General features: G+C 35.5%; 2 protein-coding genes across 6 annotated transcripts; one reads left to right on the forward strand and one right to left on the reverse strand.

Annotated features, from left to right (window-relative positions):
- The first annotated feature begins 13,321 nt into the window (after window positions 1–13,321).
- LOC106300557 (alpha/beta hydrolase domain-containing protein 17B) lies at window positions 13,322–15,381 on the forward strand. Its single transcript, XM_013736723.1, has 5 exons — window positions 13,322–13,789; window positions 14,076–14,112; window positions 14,242–14,478; window positions 14,566–14,613; window positions 14,797–15,381. Exons 1-5 carry the CDS (start codon window positions 13,482–13,484, stop codon window positions 15,193–15,195), a joined length of 1,029 nt encoding a protein of 342 aa, XP_013592177.1. The 5' UTR covers window positions 13,322–13,481; the 3' UTR covers window positions 15,196–15,381.
- Window positions 15,382–15,720: 339 nt separating this feature from the next.
- LOC106300558 (probable receptor-like protein kinase At1g67000) lies at window positions 15,721–18,996 on the reverse strand. Of its 5 annotated transcripts, none has more exons than XM_013736728.1 (4): window positions 18,230–18,996; window positions 18,093–18,137; window positions 16,990–18,021; window positions 15,721–16,120 (listed from the first exon to the last, which is right to left on the reverse strand). In XM_013736728.1, exons 1-4 carry the CDS (start codon window positions 18,921–18,923, stop codon window positions 16,110–16,112), a joined length of 1,782 nt encoding a protein of 593 aa, XP_013592182.1. In that variant the 5' UTR covers window positions 18,924–18,996; the 3' UTR covers window positions 15,721–16,109. The 5 variants fall into 5 exon arrangements, with proteins under 5 accessions (XP_013592182.1, XP_013592180.1, XP_013592181.1 ...); XM_013736726.1 differs by having other exon boundaries at window positions 15,721–16,150; XM_013736727.1 differs by lacking the exon at window positions 15,721–16,120 and adding an exon at window positions 16,172–16,203.
- Between the last annotated feature and the right edge of the window lie 6,222 nt (window positions 18,997–25,218).

Consider the following 25,218-nt stretch of genomic DNA (forward strand, 5'->3'; position numbering starts at 1 on the left):
AATCCAATACAGTCCATATATTTGAAATTCCTTGTGATTATACTAAACCTTAAAGAGGTTAGTAGGCATAGAATAAATCTATGAGTCCGACCAAAAGTGTCCCGGCCCTTCAAACTAAAGACGTCCGACTCTGTCCGTCTTAGGGCGTCCGGCTTTTCAGCAAAGAACGTCTGGCTCTTCTACTAGACGCGTCCGGCTTTTATGACTAAAAGGCGTCTGGTCCTTCTTCTTGATCACGGGCTAGTAGAGACAACAGATCAACTGGATACAAATGTATTGTAGTCCATAAGCTTGTGAGAGCCGAGATCTATGACCTAATAATATATATTTCAGTGTGTGATATAATCCACAGCAATAGAGGTCATGAGACACCATCAAGAGATGGATAAAGGACTACAATGTCCGAGATAGATATGGTACTGCTTAAAGCAAGTTCGGCCGCAGAGCCATAATAAGAGATTATAAACTCACATCAATGATCATTGATTTTGAACACTCATGAGACAAGTAGTGGACATGTATAGACGAGGTCTATGACCCAGACATGGATCGGCCAGATCGAGACATAAGTTCATGATAACCATGTTTGGTAAATTGTCAATGAGTACTTGGTTTATGCGACCATAGTAAAGAGTTAACAGTAGACGTTCACGTCTAGACTATGGACACATGCAAACACGATTTGCAAAGACCCAATAGTGATCCCCGAGAACAATATGGTTCACATTGTTTAGCACACATGCTTTACCGGGACACTCAATGTCAAAGGACATGAGAAACGACCTAAGAAGTCGAAGTGGTCTAATTACGGTTCCGTAATGAAACTGGCCGATTACTCCCTTCCTACATATGCAGGAAAGATAACGCACCAGATGCGTAGAATATAGAAACCTACAGTGAGGTTCACATCAGGGGGAGTAGTGCGTGTTGTACTCTTTTTCCTTCATCATGGTTTTGTCCCACTGGGTTGTCCCACTGGGTTGTTCCACTGGGTTTTCCCACTGGATGTTACTCTCATGTTCCAGTCCTGTAGGGATTTATATCTTCTCCTCAATCCAGAAATTAATGTCATATGATCTCTTTTTATGCTTTATGTCATATAACTCGAAAATATCTACCCAACCAATTACTATGTCATATAACTCGAAAATGCAGAGTAAAAAATTTTACTCTGCATTTTCGAGTTATATGACATAGTAATTGGTTGGGTAGATATTTTCGAGTTATATGACATAAAGCATAAAAAGAGATCATATGACATTAATTTCTGGATTGAGGAGAAGATATAAATCCCTACATGACTGGAACATGAGAGTAACATCCGCTTACGGAACCAATCAAGCGTCCTAGACTACGCCAATTTTATAGTTCCTTGTGACAATACATGAAGATTGGTAAGTTCTTCTATCTTTAAACCGTCTCTCCACCTATCATAAGCCAAATTAACGTTTAAATAACACCGTTACGGTTTTAGGAGAATTACTTTAAAATTGATAGTTTGTGCATGTAATTCAAAAAATAGAGTTATTCATATGGTTTATGGCATGGCTTAAAAGTTTGTGCGTGAAATAGCCGGGAACAACTTGTTCATAGGGGAATAAGTCATTTTTCCATTGTTCATGTGGTTTTTGGCATGACTTAAAAGTTTATGTGTGAAAAGTCGGAAACAACTAGTTCATAGAGGAATAAGCCCTTTTTCCCCAAAACATAAGATCAATTATTACATAGTCCTAGCAAAACAACAACAACTAAAACGTAAAGTTACGAAACATTTTTATGTGAAGATTAATACGAATTTCATGCATATATTCAAAATTTACTTTATATTTCATTTCTCTTAACATCATAATCAATGGTGTAGAAATTAAACATATAATTAATATTTTTCTTATTCTGACAAATGTTGTTTAATGACATTAAAAGTTGATAAATTCACTAAAATACATATCAATATCTAAACCATGTATTTAAAATATTATAATACATACGAAAAACTACTAGTAACCAGTATAACCTGATATCGAACTAAGGTGTCGGGTAAAGAGACTAAGTTAAGGTCGCAATACACTCACTGAATATCAGATGAACTAGTCTTCCTGCAAGCAAATAAGCCTTAGGGACAAACAAGCCTTATTTTTATTTTTTATTTTTTTATTTTGAATAAAATGTTAATATTAATTTAAAAGAAAATAAACTTGTTTACAGCTGTTTCTACTTTTTTACTCACTTTTCCTAAGAGAAATAACAAATCATGTGAACTGAAAAGCTAGGAATGTACAACACCAATCCATGATCGGTATGCCATACTCAAATTCATGGCATGGCTTTTTAGTATTGACATCAGCCTGCTCTTGACGGTCTTGTCGATTTGTTTGACGGTGGCTCTCCATGTTTCTAGCATTCCTCTCCCTCCATGACTATCGTGTGAATAGCAGCTTGGAATACATACCTAGCAAGGAAGAGTGTTACTCGGTCTTCCTTAGTTTGAGACACAAAGTTCCCAATAGAAGACCAGTCCGTAGAAAAGTGGTTTCCATAGAGATATTGAGTCAGTTGCCTCCGCACTGTTGAAGTATAAGTGCACGAGAAGAAGAGATGGTCTCGTGTTTTCAAGTGCTGATTACATAAGACATAGCTGCCATCTATGCCAATGTTCCAGGTTTCCATATGATCTCCCGTGGTTAGCCTGTTGCGTAAAGCAAGCCACATACAGAACTGAAATTTAGGGGTTTCTTTGTTAAATTAGAGGCCTTTGTGCCAGGGAATGTTGGCCGTGGTAGAAATTATATGGTTCCAAGTATCCCTCGTAAAAATTTTCGGTCTGAAAACATCTTTTTTACCCTTCCGTAGAGTCTCATCCTCTCCATCCGTGCACACTAGAGACTGAAGATTTTTCTCGATTGATACCGCCACATTTGTGTGATGGTTTCACTTTCTTCTCTTAGTCAGAGCAGTGAGGACCGTGTCCTTCCTGCCAATTCCCATATCAATTTGACCTCTTGGCGCGAGTAACTCCATTAAACATCCCATCTGTGACCAATTGCCTCGCCATACTCCTAACTTTTAGTATTATTCTCCACATCTAAGATCCCTTTTTATTATCCTCCCTTACTGACCAGATTGACTCTTGCTTGATTAAATAGATTTGTATCCATTTTACCCAAATAGATGATCGGTTAGATATCAAACGCCAAAGGAGCTTAAGACAAGTTACTTTGTTGATTTCGGTGAGTGATCTGAGGCCAAGACCGCCTTCTTCCTTTGGTTACACACCTCATCCAAGGCCAGCCTGGATTTACGTGGATTCAGGTCACAGCCGGACCACAGAAACGCTGAGCAGGCTTTCTCTATCTCCTGTATACAAGCTTTTAGAAGTCAATAAGCTGATAGCCAAAATCTTTAAATTCTCCAATGAACCGAGCCTACGAGTTCAATATTCCTGCGAAGGAGAGATATCTGTTAATCCATGAGGATATTTTATTCCGAATTGTCTCAAGCAGAGGCTGGTAGACATGGACTGTCATGCATTTTGTAATCAGTGGTAAACCCAGATAGCGAACAGGAAGCTTCCCTGAATTAAACCGGAATCTACTCTCAATCTCTAGCTGAACTCCCTCTGTAACTCCAGCCAGAAAGATTGTTGTCTTTTACATACAGATTCTGAGGCCATAAGCCTTAGCAAAATGATCAAAGACAGCAAAAATGCCTTCAACAGATCAAATTTTTCCATCAGATAGGACCATTGGATCATCTGAAAAAATCAGGTGTGGGTTAATCACAAGTTTTTTCAGTGAGGGTGATACCTGAAAGATTGAACACTTTCTGCTCTGTCCAGAAGATTTGACACTACATCCATCACGATAAAAAATAGGTATGGTGACAGTGAACAACCTTGACGAAGACCTCTGCTACTCTGAAAATGGTCTGTTAGTTTCCCACTTACTAGTACAGAGAATGAAGCTGTAGAAATATAAAGTGAGATCCAATATTAAGCAGAAAGCTCCATTGAACTGAATCAAAAGCCTTCGAGATACCAATATTGATGGCACATCAAGAGCCTCTCACTGACAAAAGCGGATTGATTTGCTGCGATAAACTGGGGAAGAATCAGTTTCAGCCTGTTGGAGATGAGTTTTTACATCACTTCGTAGAGGACTTTGCAACACGAGATCGGCTTATAGTCCTTCATCTCAGTTGCTGCTTTTTTCTCGGGATCAGAGCTAATATTGTAAAATTTATTCCTTTTGGATGGAAACCTTTAACAAAGAAAGCTTGAACTGCGATTATGTACTCTGCACTAATTATCTCCCAAAGAGACTTATATAATTCAGAGTTGAATCCATCAGGTCCCGAGGATTTATTACTTGTCATTCCAAAGAGAACATCTTTGATCTCTTTTAGTGAAACTGGGAGGAGAAGCTGCTGTGAATCAGTTCCTGAGAGGCGAAATGAAAGTAGATCCTTGACCTTATCCACTTCCATGGCTTCGTAGTCATATGGCTTATGCTGGAGAAATTCTTTGAAAAAAACCCTCTGCTTCCATCTTTATTTCTGATTCATCCCTAGTGAATGTACCATCACGACATATGACCTCTTTGATGTAATTAGTAGCTTCCCTGGTATCCACACCTTGATGGAAAGTCTTATTGTTTCGATCTCCAATGTTGAACCAATGGAGCTTTGACTTCTGTTTAAGAAAACTCTCCTCAAGATGATTAACAAAATCCCACCTTCCCGCCGCTGCAGTCTTAAGTTCCATGTTCTGCTGCAAAGGGCTCACCATATTAGTTTCCTGTTTTTTGCACAAGTCTTCTTATGCATCCTTCGATTTCTTCACCAGATTACCCATCTTTTCTTTAGCCAGATTTCTGATTAAAGGCTTAAGACCTATAAGCTTTTCTGAAAAGCGAAACAGGGACAATGTTAACGAAAACAGCGGTTCTGTTTGTTTCCAGTAATCTTCAACCAAGGGCTTGTACTCTTCTAGTTCAGTAACCGCATTAACAAACTTGATCGGTTTACGTTTAGCTTGTGTCTCTGGCATGTTAATGTGTATATGGAGACGAAGATGGTCTGAGCAACCGCCCGTTTCAAAAAAAAACTATAAGAAAGGGGAAGAGACTGATTCCATACATCAATAATAAAAGGGACCATGATACAATATGTCAACCAGTGAACAATGGTTTACCATGTTCTGAAATCTCCTCATGCTAGCCGAAACACTAGGAGAGCTATCAAAACTTGAGTGCTCATTCATTTCCAGAGTTTAATTAAAGTCTCCAAAAGGTATCCAAGATTTTAGCCAATGATATACTACAAGAAATATGAGTATTGGTAGCAGTTAGCTTCTTTTTTCACTGTCTTGGATCTCGCCCGTCTATCAAGTCGTCTTCGGTTTCTATGGAGCCTCTTCCACCTCCGGTTCAGCTCGGAGAAATCATGGAGGAGGAGCTGAAGCAGTACGACGGCTCCGATTCAAAAAGCCCCTTCTCTTGGCCATCAAAGGCTAGATCTATGTTGTTTAAAGCTGAGAACTTTTGGTAGTTTTTGTATCTAGAACCTTGTCTGAGCTTTTCTTACTATCTTAGTATATATGTATGAAGAAAACATCTTGAACTACTAGTTAAGAACTGAGCTTGTCTTGTGTCTGAATCGCATTGTGCTGTCACTGTATTGAAAATGTAGTTTGACAGCTGTGGTGAGATCTTATTTGGTCTTTCTATGATCTGAGACTTTGCGTGATTCTTCTAGAGTTTGGATTTCTTAGTTTTCTTTATGTGTGTTGTTGTTCATTCTAAACTATTTATTCAACATACTCTTTGGTAAGTGATATGTCTGTACTAGTAGAATATTCAGTTGAGTTAGTGGAACAACAATAGAGAAAGATCTGTGGGAAAGAGAATAAACGAGTTTTGAGCTTGTTTTATTTTGTTGACACTCAAGTTTGATGGGTTTCTTCTTCTTGCAGAACAGATATGGCGTTGTGGCAAATGCTTGGATGGTCAGAAGGAGATCTAAATGAGATCTGATACAAAGCCAGGTTCAAGGCTATATATAGAGACAGACTACTACTGTTTTCACTGTTGGTGGAGCTCTTGGTCATGGGTTCTATGCAGACTTCACTATGGCAACAAGGATAACAATACCCAGGGCCTGACGATACCAGCCAAAAAATCTGAAGCTTCACTCCCTTAAACTATCGATTAGTATCATGAACTGAGCATTACATATGCTTCATCGGCATCTTGAGCAAGGCTTGTGATTCATGGGAGATATGGAGATTTGTTGAGAAAGTGATGGTGAGCACTAACCATAACATTCCTCGTGCTATATGGGTGGCAGTGCCTCAAATAACAGAGTATCTGCTTGTGAGTGTTTCACTTTCAATAGATAAAGACTTCAACTTTTCGTTTTTGTTCAAAGCTGATTCTTTTAATTGTGTTGTTGTTGCAGGGAATTGTGAAGATTGCGCATCCTCAACTGTCATATGAGTCCATGATATGGGGGGGGGGAAGTATGCAAGCATGTCCACGGTATCTTATTTCTTTTTTTGGAGGCTTCTCTATATTTTGTAAAGAAAAATAAATGGCAATTCTCCATAATAGCATTTTTTTAGTTTTTGTTTCAAAAATAGAACGAGAAGCTAAAAGTCACAAAAAATAACATTCATTAACTGTTCAAAAGACTCTAATACCCTCAATAAATAATACTGCTAAAAAAAAACGCGTCTTCTCTTGGGGGGTTGTTCTGGATGGAAGTATGCAAACATGTCCACGATATCTTATTTCTTTTTTGGAGGCTTCTCTATATTTTGTAAAGAAAAATAAAACGGCAATTCTCCATAATAGCATCTTTTTAGTTTTTGTCTCAAAAATAGAACGAGAAGCTAAAAGTCACAAAAATAGCATTCATTAACTGTTCAAAAGACTCTAATACCCTCAATAAATAATACTGCTAAAAAAACGCGTCTTCTCTCGGCGTCGTCTCCTACGATCTCTCTCACGACAGCGGCACCAAGACGACGAGCACTGTCATCAACTCCGACGACGACGAGCACTGTCATCATCTCCGACGAAAGCACGAAGCTTTGATTATATTCTCTCATATCTCTCTCTCACGACTGCGGCACCAAGGCGACGAAATCCCAATCAACTCCGGCGACGAGAAGCACTATCATCAACTCCGACGAAATTACGAAGCTTTGGTTCTCCAACGCCATCTCGGTATGATTCCAAAGTCTAGAGATTTGAGATTCAAATATGAGGCTTCAATCCTCAATGATAATGGTTTGAGAACTAATAAGTTTGTTTTGTTGTATTAATTGAACAGATAGAACAAAGCAATTCAGGATTCACTTTGAGCAGTACAAAAGCTAGGGTAATCCATCTTAATTATTTTCTCCAAAAGTTTATATCTTGATGAGATTTGGTTATGCCCTTAACATGTTGAATAGAATGACAAAGCCTTTTTGTGTCATTTTTAAAGCACTGATTGAGAAATATGATTAATGATCCTCTTGAGCTGTGTTGAACACTCAGGTCTTGCGATTATCTCCCGACCTCTAGCCATCATTGTTGATGCTCTTACTGTCTTAAGCTTAGCTTTCCTAAGTAACATGTTATTTTGATTTCTTCTTTAATTTCTACTTTTATATCCATGCTTACATTTTCATTTTTGCTTGTTTGCATCTATTGAATGTGTTTAGGAAATGTTGCTTATGACATTGTTAGTCTCTTGTTGCTTGTACTTGTGAAGCTGTCTAGTGTTCAGAAAAATTCCAGGAAGCATTTGTGTAGTTTCAGGAAAGCCTTCCAGAAAATCGGATGATATCAAATTTTGAAACTTTTTTGCTTGGTGTCTTGTTCTGCTTAGCATGTTGATATCTTTGGTAGACTCTTGAATTTTCTTATGAGTCTCTTGTTGCTTGTGCTTGTGAAGCTGTCTAGTGTTCAGAAAAATTTCAGGAAGCATTTGTGTAGTTTCCGAAAAGTCTTCCAGAAACTCGAAAGGTAACAAATTTTGAAGCTTTTTTGCTTGGTGTTTTGTTCTGCTTAGGCATGTTGATATCTTTGGTAGGCTCTTGAATTTGCTTACGAGTCTCTTTTTGCTTGTGCTTGTGAAACTGTCTAGTGTTTAGAAAAAGTTCAGGAAGCATTTGTGTAGTTTCAGGAAAGCCTTCCAAAAAATCGGATGATATTTTTCCTTGTTTACGCAAGATAGAAAAAAGATGGGAGATTCTGATTTCGGATGAATTAGGCTTGATAAAGAGGATGATACACACGTCAGTACCAAAGAAAAGTCAAGATATAGGTACGCAAATCTATGCATATTAATCAATATGGTATACATATACTTCGTAGTTAGATCATGTAGATAATACACATACAGTTTTGTGAATGTGAGATAGGAGAAATCATATATCCATGTGGTTTACATAGCTAGATCTTGTTTTTTGTTCTTGCAGATATGATGGGATGCTAGATACAGAAACAATGATCATTCCCACATACAGAACTGTGGCTCATTTGCTGAAGCATCTCAAGGAAACAAAAGAAAGTTGTGGAGGGTATATTTCGTCCTATGCCATTTTATAATCGTTCATATAGAGCTTTATACAGATTTATTGTTAACTTAATACTCAGGTGTTGATTTTGTCATCACTCTGTTTAGGTTGCTGTGTTAGAGAGGAGCTTGAGATATTCAGAGTAGCCAACATCTCTCTGCATGTCTAGAAACAATCTCCTCTTTGGTCCTTTCATGTGAAGCTCTTATTTTTGTATCAGTTGTTTTGTTTTGTGACTTGTTGAATACCCCTTCTTATTACACATACCTCCATGAGAACTACATTTTGGAAAACTCATGAAGTTTGTTTTCTGTTACATGTTTCTCTTTCAAAACCAGATTTAGTCTCTTATTACAATTGTATGCAATCACTAAAGACAAAAAAATCTTCTCATATCAATCAGTCTAAATTAAAGGAGAAGTAAAAAAATGTCATAGGCTGTAATGAATTTGCCTTTTCTTGAGTTGATGCATTGGTATGTGAAGAAAGACCCAACATGTTATTTATTGTATGCGATGTTCACAATTTGTTTCTTGTTCAAACCATTATATATTGATTAATATGCATAGTCTTTGTTATGGATGGCTATCCTGAATTAGACCTTAATATTCCAGGACAACGAAAACAAAACAACATAATCAAAATCTATAAAAAAATCTATTGGCTTTAGAAATCACCAAATAGAGTTCATTGTCTACAAAAGAGAGAACACATATCAAATAGAGAACATGTAAATAAGGTAATTTGAAGCATTTTTAGTAATTCTATCAAGAAAGTGTTAAATGTGGTATCATTATAAAACACACATGTTCTCTATGATAGCTTGTAAAACTTTCAGGATGGGTTTCCAGAAAATAAAATGAATGTGTTTTCTTGCATAAGTCTGTTTTCGAAGAAAATCAAAAGCGTGTAAGGAATGTTAGACAATCCTTGTTCAGGATGGCTATCCTGAATTGGAATTTAATCTTCCAGAACAACAAAAAAAAAACAACATAATCAAAATCTATAAGAAAATTCATTGGCTATAGAAATCTCCAAATAGAGTTCATTGTCTACAAAACAGAGAACACATATCAAACATAGAACATGGAAATATGATAGCTTGAAACATTTTTAGTAATTCTATCAAGAAAGTGTTAAATGTGGTATCATTATAAAACACACATGTTATCTAGGATAACTTGTGGAACTTTCGGGATGAGTTTCCAGAAAATAAAATGAGTGTGTTTTCTTACATAAGTCTGCTTTTGAAGAGAATAAAAAACGTGTAAGGAATGCTAGACAGTCTTTGTTCTGGATGGCTATCCTGAATTGAAACTTAATTTTCCAGAACAACCAAAACAAAACAACATAATCAAAATCTATAAAAAAATTCATTGGCTATAGAAATCACCAAATATAGTTCATTGTCTACAAAACATAGAAGACGTATCAAATAGAGAACATTAATCTACATACAAACAGAGTTAATTAACTAACTGAAGGATTGATAACTTTATAGCGATTGTTGATAACTTTATAGCAATTGTTGATCTTTATATCAAATGCGGTGATGACAGAAAGAGCAACTGAACCGTGACATTCACCATCTCTTTGAAATGTTTCTCTAAGGTGGCTTCCTAGAGGATGATCAGCTGAAAGAAACTGTAATGGAATCAACTTACGACATTAATAATGGCAAAAAATTAAACATATTTGTTAAACATATAAAGTTATCCGTATTAGTGAATTAACCTCATCAAAGAATATATACTTTTACGCGTTGAACGATGTCATCTCAATCTTGTTCCACAGTTATATCATCATCATCATCCTAAGGGTGAATATCTAGCTGCAACATGAATAGTATTTTCTTCTTTAACAAATAAATAATTATAGAATAGAGATGGTACAAAAAAATATACCTTCTTGAGAGCCAGCTCAGGAGTAGATTGTTCTGAATCCTGCTTTTTCTTGAAGACATTTGATACAACAGAAAATTCTGGTAGCTGCAAGTGGCACCAATAGAGACAAGTATTTTGAGAAGAAACATGAACTTGCTCAATCATGTAACTTGCTTTGACACCAAACCTCTGATGTATAGTTTTCTTTGGAGTAAGAGTCTGCTTCTCCCCATCCGCCATTAAAAACTCACTCTAACATCTTATTTAAACACTGAGACAAACAAAATGAACTACATATGTAGTATAAAGAGATCAAAAAAAAAGTTTGAAACTTTTACGCAAATAGTGTGGTTACCAACACAAATTCCATCAAAATGGATCATAGCATAAATGTTTCATCAAATTGAGAATTGAAAAAGTAGATCGATACCATATACTTTTGATACGACTAAATCCAAAATATATATTATATAACTCTCAATCGAAATAAAAAATCTATGAATTGAAGATACTTTTACGAAACAGAGACGGCGGCGCAGCAGCAGAGCTGAGGGAGACAGACATAATGAGTGACGGTGGAGATGATGACGGCGAAGATGAGTAACGCCAAAGATAATGATGAAAGAGATGATCAACGCAGGAGATTGAGAGAAACCGTCGACGTCATAATTTTATTTTTTAAGAGATTATTTATAATGTAATTAGACAAAAAGATGGATAATATGGTAATTGACCATACTTTAATGAAACATTTTTGTGACATTGTACCTTAAAGTTTAAATTTGGAAGGAAAACTTGGTTTGGGTCTATCTAGGGTCATTTCTCAATTATTTATTTATTTACTGATATACATTAATCTAGTGATGTAAATTTAACATCAATTATGTAAAAATAGCAATAGTAACTTAATTAATTATTTTAAAGGATATAATTTACCCAAACCATTTTAAAAATTGTTATTAATAAATAATATAAATAACTTAAATCAGTTATTTCAATCGATGAAATAATAACATCATTTAGAAATTGATATAAACCAACACTCTAAACTCCAAACCCTATTCCCTAACCTCAAATCCCATACCCAGACCTTATATTATAAACAAACACTCTAAAGTTCAAACCCTATATTATACTTAAACACTCTAACTTAAATCAGTTTTTCATTAAATTTATTCACTTCCCCCATACATCTTCTTTCAAATAAAATCTCGTATAATTTCTAAAAATCATTCAATTCTTGGGTTTTTAAATGATGAAGTCTATATTCTAACTGTTTATGTTTAAATTTGGCAATTACATTTTCAGTTATACAATACTTTTAACACTGTATTCGAAAAAGAGTGAATGAAGCTTTTATAAATTAGGTGGTCTAATATATGGGACATGTTATTGAAAAATAAAGTGTACTCTTTTGCACTGAATAATAATATGATACATTTGCATTTCTTTTTATAAAAATATGTTATTTTATGACATATTTGTACAAAATATTATTATGTTGATGAAATCATGCTGTCAATAACTTGATTACAGTTGCTATTTTGAGCCCAAAAAATTTCAATTTTGTTGTATTTGTTGCCTCTATTAAAAGCAGTGACCCTTTTTGGATCACATAGCGACACTTTTCTTAGATCATATAGTTCATGGAAATGCAGCAATAGCTATTCTTGAGGCAGTGACCCTTTTTGGATCACATAGCAATTTTCTTAGATCATATAGTTCATTTGGAAATTCAACAATAGCTATTCTTGAGGCAGAAGGTTGGAAGATAGCCAATCTGGAAAAAAAGAGAGGAGGAACCCAACTAATACCAAGAGCACGGTGCTGACTCAACTGCCCCTTAATACCCCAAATAATTACGTGTCAAATCGATGATTCACGGATCGCACATGATCAAATTAGTGGCCTAGGGTGGAGTTATAGGTATCTGATGGAATTGAGTCCTTCTGTCTTCAAGGATGTCGGAGAAGCCTCTCGGCCCTCCATGCCGAGATGGAAATCCTTCTTTAAACAATGACATATCTACATGAGATGCATGTTTCAGTTATACAAATCGAGACTGACTACTCTGGCTTGGTGGATATGATAGGAAATTTGGTAGATTAATTGACCTTCAGTACAGAGCTTGCCTCTTTTCATCTACTACAGAGTGCTTTGGAGTTCTTCACTCTTTTCCATATTCCTATGATACACAATGAGTAAGAAGATTCCTTATCTAAGCAAGGTAGACGATATGATTCATTCTCCTCTCCCATATAAGTCATATGGAGGTGTTCTCAGAAACATAGTCACCATGGACCAAAACTTGATTTAAAAGAATTGACTACTGAAAAGAAAAGATTGAGATTTGGTCTTTTCATCATGTTTCTATTTAGGAATTTTCAAGTCAATGTAATATTGATATTACTGTATTCGAAAAAAGTGTAAGGCCCTTAGCTAATTTTTTGTACTTTTAAATACAAACTTGTTAATATTACAAATATTACGGGGCTTTGCCCGGTCTGATATTGCCACTCAATTTTTCCCTCTCAAAAGATCGGGTGAGAAGATTGCACGTAAATCTATTCAAATATACAATAAAAAACATTACTCTATAAAAAAAATAATTAATTATTATATATCTAATTGACCCTCGTTAAAAAAAAAACCAAAATAACCAAAGTAAAATGATAATAAAAAAAAAAAAAGAAATACAAAACACCGGCCTTTCTTCACAACGGCCATTTAGAGAGAGAGGGAAGCACGATTATTTATTTTTCTAACGAGAAACACTTAGCGACGGTTGCTCACTTCGTACACGCGCGGCTTCTGTCACTCACGCGCCACCGAAAAAATCTAGTATTTCCTTTTCAACTTTGTCCCCTCTTATCTTTTCTTCTTTTTCTCGCTAACTTTTACTTTCCATTATCTTCTTCTGTCTTTTCGAGCTTTTATTTTCCTTAAGATCTCGGAAACCTAAAAAAAAAAGAGGAATCTAGGGTTTAAGTGTAAGAAGAAGAAGTGGTTCTGATGATAAGATCGTCTTCTTCGCTATGGGAGGAGTAACTTCGTCAATCGCCGCTAAATTTGCTTTCTTCCCGCCAACCCCACCTTCTTACGGTTTGATTACCGACGATAGCTCCTCCGTTGACCGACTGTACATCACCGATGTTCCTCGCCGCGATGACGTTGACGTCCTGAAGCTACGCACTCGTCGTGGCAACGAGATCGTTGCTATATATGTCAAACACCCTAAGGCTAACGGTACGCTTCTCTATTCCCATGGAAACGCCGCTGATTTGGGTCAGATGTTTGAGCTTTTCGTCGAGCTTAGCAGCCGCCTCCGTCTTAATCTCATGGGGTACCCATTCTCTCTCTCTTTTAAGGGTTTCCACATTTGTCATTTGTGAAATTGATTAAAAGCTTGTGGTTTTCTTTGGATTTGGTAATTTTATGTTAACAGTGTAATAATGACAAATCTATGTGTTGTTGACCGAAATGGATTAAATTTCACAATATTCATCTAGTTAGTTAGTGTGTGTTTTCTTCCCTAATGTTGTGGCATTTCTGTAGAAATAGTTTGACTCTTGTTTCACTACATATCTTCTTCATTATAACTGTATCCCTTTGGTTTTGTCCTCTGCCAGGTATGATTACTCTGGCTATGGTCAGTCTACTGGAAAGGTAGTATCCTAAGCTTCCAAGATCCTTTTTCTTTTTTTTTTTCATTTCTAAATAACAAATATGAAATTTTATAGATTCCATGTATTGTGTCTAATGGATTTTTTTTTTTAATTTTGTTACTCGAATCAGGCAAGCGAATGTAACACATATGCTGATATAGATGCATCGTATAGCTGCCTGAAAGAACAATATGGTGTAAAAGATGATCAACTGATATTATATGGTCAGTCTGTTGGTAGTGGACCCACGATTGATTTAGCTTCGCGTACGCCTAATTTAAGAGGAGTGGTTTTGCATAGCCCTATTCTCTCTGGGATGAGAGTTCTGTACCCGGTTAAACGAACATATTGGTTTGACATTTACAAGGTAAGTTAGTAGACAGACATATTTAGCCATCTTTGTTTCTGGTTTCCATGTATTAAATGCTTATACATGAACAATTCCTCGTTTCAGAATATCGACAAGATCGGTTCTGTTACCTGTCCTGTCTTAGTCATCCATGTGAGTAATGCTCATTTCTGGTTATTGTTTCTTTTTTCCTTTTATTCTCTCTTTCATTACTATCATCCATTGCCTCCACAGTTTCTTGCGATGAAGTAAAACTTGTAGGTTTATAGGACCATTTTGACAAGAAAATGTTTGGTGAAACTCAAGTTGTTAAACTCTCGACGTTTGGTATTTTAGGGAACTGCGGATGAAGTAGTTGATTGGTCCCATGGGAAACAACTTTGGGAACTTTCCAAAGAGAAGTATGAACCTCTATGGGTCTCTGGAGGAGGACACTGCAACCTCGAACTCTATCCAGAGTTCATCAAACATCTGAAGAAGTTTGTAATATTTATATCTAAACCCAAGGGACCAAGGAACGGTCCAAACAAGACGAATCCAACAGATGCAACCAAGGACCAGAGCAAGCCTTCAGCGAATGGACGTGCTGACACGTTTCAACTCGGCTGCTGCCTTCCGGAAGTTTCCAGAAACAGTGTTGACAGTCAGCTTGAGAAATCTAAGAAGACTAATAAACCTGAGAAGTCTCGGATGAGTGTTGATAGGTTTAGAAGGAAAAAAGGTCTGGTCTGGTGACATAAAACGGATCTAAGAAACGATCAAAAACAGGTTATTTGTTGCACCACTTGTTTCTGTAATCTTATCTATTTTTGTTTCTGCATAAGTTATGATGTGTGTGTGTGTTTTTTTTCTCTCTCTCTCAGATTTGTTGTATGTATTTTCTGACGGACATATCAAACTCAAAAGTCATAAATTTGATTACTTGGAGTGTTTAAAAAGCTGTGGTGACTGATTAGTTTGACAGCTTACGCAATTGTAGCAATGTTTTTATGTATCTGGTGATCGATACGTATATGTTATATCTTTAAGTTTAACATAATATACTAGAGTTTGATCTGTCAGTGCGCAGATTTGGTATGAAAGTACTTTGTGTTTCCATCACCTTTGGTATTCCATTTCTCTTTGCTTTGTTTACTTCAATACTGCTCTTCTTCTCTATATGCCTTTACCAGTTCTCTTTTCAGATAATCCATACGCACACTTGACGGATAATTGCCTTTACCAGTTCTCTTTTCAGATAATCCATACGCACACTTGACGGATAATTGCCTTTACCAGTTCTCTTTTCAGATAATCCATACGCACACTTGACGGATAACATGATGATTGTTCCTTCTCAAGTTGCTGTTGAATCTGTATCACTTTGTCTTTGGAGTTTAAAATCTGACTTTTCTTCTAAGTGCCTTAAAGCCTTTCTACACTTCTTTAGTTTATATGAAACCGTGACTCCAAAGAAAAGATGATAAGTTAACCACATCTTATTGATCGCATCTTTGACCAATCTCCACATCATCACTGGCCTTCCTCTTTGCTTTCATGCTCACTGTTTGCACTTCCGTTTTTTTTTTCACTCTTCGTTTCTCCGTCTCTTATAGCAACTTGAGTCTTGTTTTTATAAGTTCATGGCCCCTTCCTTAGTTTGTTCTTTCTCAGTTTGGTTCTTGAAGAGTTAGTGTCAGAAACATCAAACCTATAACCCGTAGAACTTCTATGATGGCCACAATAATTAGGTATGAGAAAATCCTACCAATAATGAAATGGTTATTTAAAACCAAACTGCAAAAAATGTTTTTATGTCCATCACTCCATCTCATGATGTCACATCTCACATATTATTTTATTATTTAATTTTAACAATTTAGATGTCAATATAAATATTTTCATACAAATTAGTTATAATATTTAAAGACTAATACAGTTTATATATTTGTATTATAATAATAAATAAATTATATATATATTATAGCTTAAAACCTAATGTTCTGTGTCAAATATATATGTATATATATGTTCGATGAATAAACATTATTTGATTGAAACAAATACATATATAAATTCTAGAGATATTTAAAAATAATTTACCATGTCATACATGTATATATATAGTTGTTATTTCAAAAAAAAATCAAAAACTAAAACAGCAATAAGTTGATTATAAAATATTTATTTCTTATAATATTACAAATTAACAAAATATATAAAATAGATAATATAATTCAAAATTCAAAAATATAAATATATTATGTTTATGATGAATTTTTTTTTTACAATATATATTTTAGTAATAGTGTTAACTTCAAAAACTTCAAAATATATGAAAATAATTTCGTATATGTTAAAACGACCTAAGTTTAAAAACTTCAAGTCATTATTTATTTCTTACATTTTTTCAAAAGTTTTAACAATTGAAAATGTATATGTGACATTTGGCGACTACAACAGAACAACTTCAGTTTCTACAAATAAACATTTATTGGCTCTCAACATTCATTGAATCATACTTCCTAGTAAAAATTGAGGAACTTTCACCTGATGGCTGAGAAGACTCTCCAACATTTTGCATTTGCAAGAGATGCTTAGGAGGGGCTTTTAGAGTATCCAAGCTACCTTCCATCATCTCTACGACTTTGTTCATTGATGGACGATCTGATGGGCGTAACTGAACACACCAAAGACCGATCAAGATCATCTTTTTGGCAAGATCTTCTTCTTCTTGTGTTATTTCATCGCTTAGAAACCTTGTGCTATTTCCAATTTCAAGATCTTCATAGATGCTATCCGGAAAGTAAACCGAGCTGTTGTTTGCATCAGCATTTTCGACTCTTTTGTTTCTTGCTCCCACCATCTCAAGAACCAACATTCCATAGCTATACACATCAGACTTGTGAGACACGCTTCCATACATTCTTGAAAACAACTCTGGAGCAATGTACCCGACAGTTCCTCTAGTGTCAAGCAATGACAAGATGCTTTCTTGCTTCTCGCAGAGCTTAGCGAGACCAAAGTCAGCAACCTTGGGTCTGAGATTTCCGTCTAATAGTACATTCTGAGGTTTAATATCGAAATGCACGATTCTTGTTTTACAACTGTAGTGCAAGTACTCAATTCCCTTAGCAACCCCTAGCGCTATTCCGTATAACGTACTCACATCAAGATTCGATGACTGATCCAAAGATCCATTCTCAAGAAACTCATATATAATAGCTCTTTTGGAACCTTCATAACAGAAACCAAGCATAGAAACGATGTTAACATGTGAAGTTTGGCTCATGCTTGCAACTTCGTTGATGAAATCTTCACAATCGCTCTTTGAATCATTCAAGACTTTTACTGCAACTTTGCTACCATCACTCAACTTCCCCTTGTATACAGTTCCAAATCCTCCTCTCCCAACTACTTCTGTGAATGATTTTGTGATCCTCTTGATTTGTCCATAACTATACCGTCTCAGGCTTACAAGTGCCTCGAGGTTATGATCTCTCCCAGCATTGATTGCTCTTCTTTCGCTTAAAACAAACGCAAGAAGAACCGCAACATATACAGTTAATATTGTCCCTACAACTGAAAATACAGTTTAGTCTCAATCCCACCAAAATTTCAATACATTGTATCATTGTAAAATAAGTTCAAACCTGAACCAAATGTGATCACAATGGATCGATTCATGCGGTAAGTTCCTGCAAAAGTGAATGGCCTAATGAACAAGACCGCATAGAAAAAAAAGAAAAGAAAATGATGGATACAAACATCTGAGAGTTAGCGATTTTACCACCAGTTGTATACATTGTATCACTGCAAATTAAGCCACAGTGTCCACCAGGGATAATACAGTCTTGGCAAAACTTTTCACCAATCGTCATCTTCACCTCAAATCCTTTTTTGAGAACACTCTCCAAATGGGTCAAACTCAAAGCTTGTTCATCTGGGACGTAGCTTGTAGGAACTGTGACTTTGAAACTCTTCTCACAAAGCTTACGATACTTGGAGTTTTGAACCAGCGAGCCAAGACCTTTCTCTGGATATGGACATGTGAAGTTCCCAAGTAAATTGCGGCGAGGGTCACAATAGTAGTAGACGGTGAGGCTTTTGTAAGAAGGCAAATTCTGGAAGAGTACAGAAGGCAAAGGTGTGGAGGAGAATGAAGCGGAGCAGAAAGAACTTGAGAAATCTTGTCTGAAAAGTCGAATGATGTTGGACGTGTTGTCTATATGGAGGAGACTGTAGTTGTAACCTGAGATGAAAAGAGTGGTTGTGTTTGAGTATTTGTTGCAGTTAAGTTTCAGAGAAGGATGACCGCATCTTTGATGACGATTCTCTCCCCAGAAAGGGAAGCCAACTGAGATGTTGCCGCAGTTGATTAGGGTATCACAAAACCCACGTGGTGCTCGCTGGCTTGTAACACAAGGAATATGATGAAACAAGAGTAAGAAGATTAGACATAATACAGATGGTGGAGATCCCATGGATAATAGAGAATGTTTTTGCTGTGATTAGAAACGAAAAGACAGAACGTGACTAAGGAAGGATACAGAGAGACTTAAAAGAAGCGAATTAATTGACTATTGAAACGACTTTTGAAATAAATAAATCATTCTTCTGATGAACAGAATAATTTGTGTCTTGTCTTTTTCCTAAGCTTTTTTTTTTTTGTGTCTTGTTGCCTTGCTCCTGTCTGGATCAAGTTGAGATATTTCTGACTTTTCAGAACTCAGTTGTTTGATAAGAACAAACATGGTTCATTACTTATCAACCACAAACATTGTATCGATCCTCTCACGAGCCATCAATTGCATTCTACACAATGTTCCTACAACTCTTTAGGCCATCAATTGCATAAACGAAGAAGATACATAAGCTCCATTTCTTACTAAAATTCCATCCTCGTAGTCATAAACTAAACTATCCAATTAGCATACTCATGTTTTACTCTTAGATTGAATCTATACTATTAAAGCATAATAGTCATAGAATTAAGTCATTGGTTTGTGAGATAATTACAATGTCATGTCAGTCTATTTTTTTGGAATATTTTTAACTAATTTGCCCAGTATAATCCAACCAATCAGAATCAAGGATTTTTAAGACCGATCACACTGCAACATTTAAAAACGTTTTTATGCCACAAAATCTATTGATTACCTATATTAGATTATCAGAAACCATACCCTATATCATAAAGAAAAAAAAAATTAGACCAAACAACAGGTACATTTTACCATTAGACTAATCTCAAATTTGTACTAGTTTTGTCTTTAATGTCATTTCATATATATAAAAATAAACTAAAAAATAGTTTTTTTTTTTTTTTTAACGTCAAACGGTCATTCTATTACTCAAGCTTGAGCTGGTCTGGGTAACCAGAACGGAATAGAACAACCAATGAAAAGTAACTCCCTACGAAAGGTCCTAGCAGTCTTAGATAAAAAATCAGAAAACTGATTGCGCACTCGTGGCACATGAGTGATTTTGAAGTCCAGGAAACAAATCAGCATCGTCTCTATCTTCTCCAATTCTGTCGCGACGCTTGGCCACTCCTGAGGTTCATTTATCATTGCAATCAGCTCCTTACAGTCTGTTCCAAAGCTCTGGCATCGCGAGTGTTGAAGCATATTCTCCATCTTCCATCGCAGTGCTTCTACCTCCGAATGCAACGCTGATTCACATCGAGTGAAGTTCCGTGTTTCCATAAGTTGTGTGTTCTCCCCACTATCCATCCAGACTCATCCACATCCACTAAAGCGATCATAAGCTGTCCAAGATCCATCTAATAGGCAAATATTACCAAAGCTTAAGACTTGGTTTTCATCATTATTGATGGCATGTACTACTAGTGGTATCATCTCATTTGCATTAAACCAGGCTTGACATTCACTTTCTGCGTAATCGAACTAGCTCCAAAGGGTCTCTGTCTATTCCCCTGAAAAGTTTATCATTGCGAGCCTTCCAAATATACCATATTATCCAGGGATAAGGATCTTTATCTTGGTCTGGTTCTAGGATATTATTCTTCCTCCAGAATAGATAGTCCATGTTTGTGTAGACGCTTGCCACTGGAAATGTACCTGGGCTTATAGGAGTTGCCGATAAGGACCATACTTGCAGAGCTGGAGGGCATTCGAATATTGCATGAGTTACAGATTCCTCTGTTTCCCCACACCGTGGGCAATATTTATCGCCTCTCATATTCTGCCTTACTAGATTCCTCGTTACTGCCACCTGACCCGTTATCAATTGCCATATAAGATGGCACATCTTCCTTGGCGCTTTCAACTTCTAAGCAAAGGCTTGAAGTTTAGTGATACTTGGTTCCAGTATTTCCTTTTCCTCTTCTGGCTTCAACAGATTTTGAGCAACCGAGTATCCAGATTTAACTGTGTATTGGCCATTCCTCGTGTAGTTCCAGCATAAAGTATCACAGCATAGAGGATGGACATAATCCTCTAGTAGTCCTACGTCTCATTCCTTCGGTTCCTGATTAATGAGGTCACTAACTCTCAAATTTGGGTGCATCACAGGCGCTACAGGTATAGCTGGTCTAGCAGGTGTCGTTGGAATCCACGGATCCTCCCACACCTTGACTTCATAACCAGAATGAATCTTCTATCTGATCCCCAGAAGTAAGACCTTCCTTGCGGCGGAGATGCTTGTCCACACATATGATGGGCTACTTGCAGAGATTGCTCTTAATGGAGAGGTCATCCTATAATATCTTCCCCTCAAGACTCGGGCAACCAGTGAATCGGGGGTACTAAACCAATCTCCATAATTGCTTTGCCAGTAGTGCTAGATTGAACTCATGAATTAAACGGAAACCAATCCTGCCCTCTTCTTTTGGTAGACAAACATTTTCCCATTTCGCCCAGTGTATTCCTCTTTTTGGTGGATTCGAGCTCCACCAAAATTGTGCAATGGCACTAGCGAGGTTTTCACAAATCTCCAATGGGAGCAGAAAGAGCGAGTAAAATGGATTTGATCATTACCTCTTTTCCCCCTTTTGAGAGCCATCTACCAGTTCATCCATTTTCTCTATGCATCAGGTTGTCTTTTAGAAATGCAAAGAGTTTGCATTTAGAGCCACTAATATCCTCTGGGATCCCCAAGTACTTTCCCATCCCTCATCATTATGTATTCCATGTGTATCTTTAATCTCTTGCCTAGTAGCTGCATTAATCATCTTACCAATGAGTAAGGAAGATTTGTCAAAGTTAATACATTGGCCAGATGCTTTACCATATGTCCTGACTCCTTTCATTACTTCTTCACATTCACGGGGCTCCGCCTTACAGAAGAAAAGGTTATCATCAGCAAAGAGAAGGTGGGATACAGAAGGACATGCGCGTGTGACGCGCATCCCCGTTATCTTCCCTTAGTTCTCTGCATGATTGAAAAGACTAACGAACGCTTCCGTGCACAGAATAAATAAATAGTTTAATAAACCAAAAAAATTAACAAAAATAGGAACTGCATTGCAAAAACCTATACAAATGTACAGGTATTGTTTTGGGAAAAATGTCAAAACGAAAAAAAAAATAGCATTGTTGTTCCTTTAGTATAAAACTTTTTTTGTACATTTTTTTTTGTCCCTTTTACTTTTTCCATTTCTAAAACTTAATGAAATAAATAGTTTTATGAATCAAAAAATTATAAAAAAAATAGAAACAATTGATAAAACACTCATATACACAAACTGATATATTTTTGTTGTTGAAAAACTTGATAAATCAAAATTTTAAATTACGTTCTACTAAAAGTAGATTTCGTCTTCTACGGAAAATGGGTTAGTAGAAATTAAATTCCAGATTAAACAAGTTCGTCTACTATTTTAGAATGAACAATCTACTTTTAATTAAACTTCTAAAAAAATGGGAATGTGAATTCTACTAATTGTAAATTTATCTATTTTTTCTCAGAATGCAATTTTTATTTTTATGAGGTATTTTAAAATTCTCGGAATGCGAAATCTAGACAAAACTCAAACGGTTACGTAAGGTAAAATCTGCTTATGGGATTTTTGTCTTGGTTCTATCCAGTGTAGAAAGTGCATTCTACGGATAAGAAAACCTGATTTGGACAAAAATTATGGAAGTTTCAGTTAAGAAAATATTCTAAAAGTATTTTTAATATTCTAACTTCCCTAAAACGTATATAGGTCAATTTACCTTGCCAAAAATGTCAAAAAATATTTATAATATTCTCACTTCCTTAAAATGCGTATGCAATTTAAATAAGAAGGAAAAATGAATACACGTTTTAGGGAAGTTAGAATATTACAAATATTTATTTTTGATATTTTTGACAAGGAAAATCGACCTATAGTTTTAGGTAAGTTAGAATATTACAAATATTTTCTTAACTGAAACTTCCATATTTTTTTTTGCTAAAATCAAATTTTCTTATTCGTAGAAGACACTTTCTACACTGTGGAACCGAGACAAAAATCGCATAACCAGATTCTATCTCATGTATCCGTTTGAATAGTGTCTAAATTTCACAGTCCTAGTATTTTAGAATACCTCATAAAAGTAGAAAATGCATTCATAGAAAAAATAGCTAACTTTACAATTAGTAGAATTCACATTCTCCATATTTAGAAGTTTGATTAAAAGTAGATTGTTCGTTCTTAAACAAGTAGATGAAGTTGTTTAATCTGGAATTCAATTTCTACTAACTCATTTTTCGTAGAAGACGAAATTTACTGTTATTATAACGTCATTTAAAATTTTAATTTATCAAGTTTTTCAACAAAAAATACCACTTTGTGTATATGAGTGTTTTATCAATTGTTTCTATTTTTATAATTTTTTGATTCATAGAACTATTTATTTCATTAATATAGAAATGAAAATGGTAAATAGGACAAAAAAATAGACAAAAAAAATTTTATACCAAAAAGACAACTATACTGTTTTCTTATTCTGTTTTGGCAAATTTTCCTTAAATTTTTTAGCAAGGCTTAATATGAGTATCGTTTTCCTTCCAACTATATTCCCAGTTTATTCTTTAACAAAATTCCGTTTTTTAGCATTCATAATATGCTGGATATTCTTTAAAAATTATATTTTTTTAATCGCTGAATATTGAAAATATGTGATTTTTAAAACTTGGTCATCACATTCTCTTTTGTTTATTATTCTTCACACTATTAGTGGTTCTTTAATTATTAAATTAGGCAACAATCATTGGAATTTAAAGCAACCACGGTTAATAGAAATATAGATAATACGATTATGCAAAATATGGTAACCGAATTTTCCTAATCATTAGGAATAGTAACTAATTTTAATTTTGCAAAATTTGGTGAGATACAATTCCGAGTATGCTGCAAGGTTTTCGAAAAATATAAACACCTCAACGTGTTTTGATCAAATGTTAAGAATTATTTATCATTTTATAAAATGATATTTTAAAATGAAAAATCCAGCGTTTTTATCATTATAAAATTTAAAAAAAATTCGTGCTTTTAAAAGCTCGATTCAGAATCTAGTTTATATTCAAACCAAAATCGTCTGTTTATACAATAAAAATGCTTCAACTTCCTTTGAAGTTTAGAAATAAAAGAAAAAACAGAGTAGTGAAAACAGATTGATATGCTTTCCGTCTTTAAATGGTTTGAGTAGCAAGCGAGGCCTCTTTAAACTTCCGATCTCCCTATTTCGCAAAGAAATTTGATGGCAAGCTTCCAGTAAATATGTCAATTTTCTGCAAATCAAGAGTCTCTACCATTGCTCAGAGCTGCGGATACTTTACATATAACTTTACAAAGCGCCATCCCATTAGTTTGTGAAGATGGAATGCCACATTTGTTGACATGAAGCAGAAGTAAGCTGCCAGACTTGAGAATTAAACTGCCAGACTTATAAGGTTTTATAAAGGTTTTATAAGGTTTTATAAGGTTTTATAAGGGTTTTATAAGCTCGATTTTATTGAAGAAAAAAATAAGAGAAAAGAAAAGAAGATATTTTATTATATTGTGTACTGAGGTCACTTGTCTTTAAATACTTGTACCCAGATCCACAATTAAATTAAGGAAACTATTCTCTCATTCTCTCTCTTACATCTTGAGATCTACTTTCTCTCTCTCTATGTTCTTCATGTTCTTCATTCTCCATAAATAAACTCTCAATAATTCTCTCATTCTAACATGGTATCAGAGCATTAAGCTCCTGAAACTCACAAAAGCTTCCGCAAATTTCTTTCTTTCTTTCTCAGATTATCTTCAAAATCTGTTGGATACATCCTTTTATCCACTGGTCCAAAGGTCTTTCAAAAGGGAAGAACCTCACCAGAACTCAAGATAGAGGAGTACCCTATTCTCTGGAACTCAAGAAAGCTTCAACCATGTCAGGAAAAGCTTCTTCAAAGTCCAGTGTATCTCAAAATCAGTAGGAACAATCTATTGTCCACTGGTCCATATCTCTCCATGAGGGAGAACTCCAACATGGTGTTGTTTCCAGAGTACAAGAAGGCTAAGGAACAACATAAGAACCACAATATGCCAAGAAGAAGTGACTTGAATCAAGCCAGGAATGTAATCAAAGAGTTTGAGCATCCATCGATTCAAGGTCGAACCATGTATTCATCTGTCATTAGTGGTTCAAATGAAGAAGGAACATGGAGAAGTACTGATAGTGCAGCCAACACTGATGGTCCAGCAACCATGAGTGACCTACATTCCCTTATCCAAGCATTTATCTCATCCAAGAAGGCTGGTACTCACTCTCTTGACTCTAAACCTATCATTATAGATTCAGGAGCAAG

Source organism: Brassica oleracea, chromosome C6 (genome assembly GCF_000695525.1).
Source record: "Brassica oleracea var. oleracea cultivar TO1000 chromosome C6, BOL, whole genome shotgun sequence".
In the NCBI taxonomy this organism is placed as follows: Eukaryota; Viridiplantae; Streptophyta; class Magnoliopsida; order Brassicales; family Brassicaceae; genus Brassica; species Brassica oleracea.

Coding starts and splice junctions, on each gene's coding strand:
- LOC106300557 (XM_013736723.1), top strand. CDS start 13,482: ATGGGAGGAGTAACTTCGTCAATCGCCGCTAAATTTGCTTTCTTCCCG. Junction 14,479..14,565: donor ATTGGTTTGACATTTACAAG/GTAAGTTAGTAG, acceptor TCCTCGTTTCAG/AATATCGACAAGATCGGTTC. Junction 14,614..14,796: donor GTCCTGTCTTAGTCATCCAT/GTGAGTAATGCT, acceptor TTGGTATTTTAG/GGAACTGCGGATGAAGTAGT.
- LOC106300558 (XM_013736724.1), bottom strand. CDS start 18,923: ATGGGATCTCCACCATCTGTATTATGTCTAATCTTCTTACTCTTGTTT. Junction 18,138..18,229: donor TACAATGTATACAACTGGTG/GTAAAATCGCTA, acceptor TCACTTTTGCAG/GAACTTACCGCATGAATCGA. Junction 18,022..18,092: donor TGTGATCACATTTGGTTCAG/GTTTGAACTTAT, acceptor CTGTATTTTCAG/TTGTAGGGACAATATTAACT.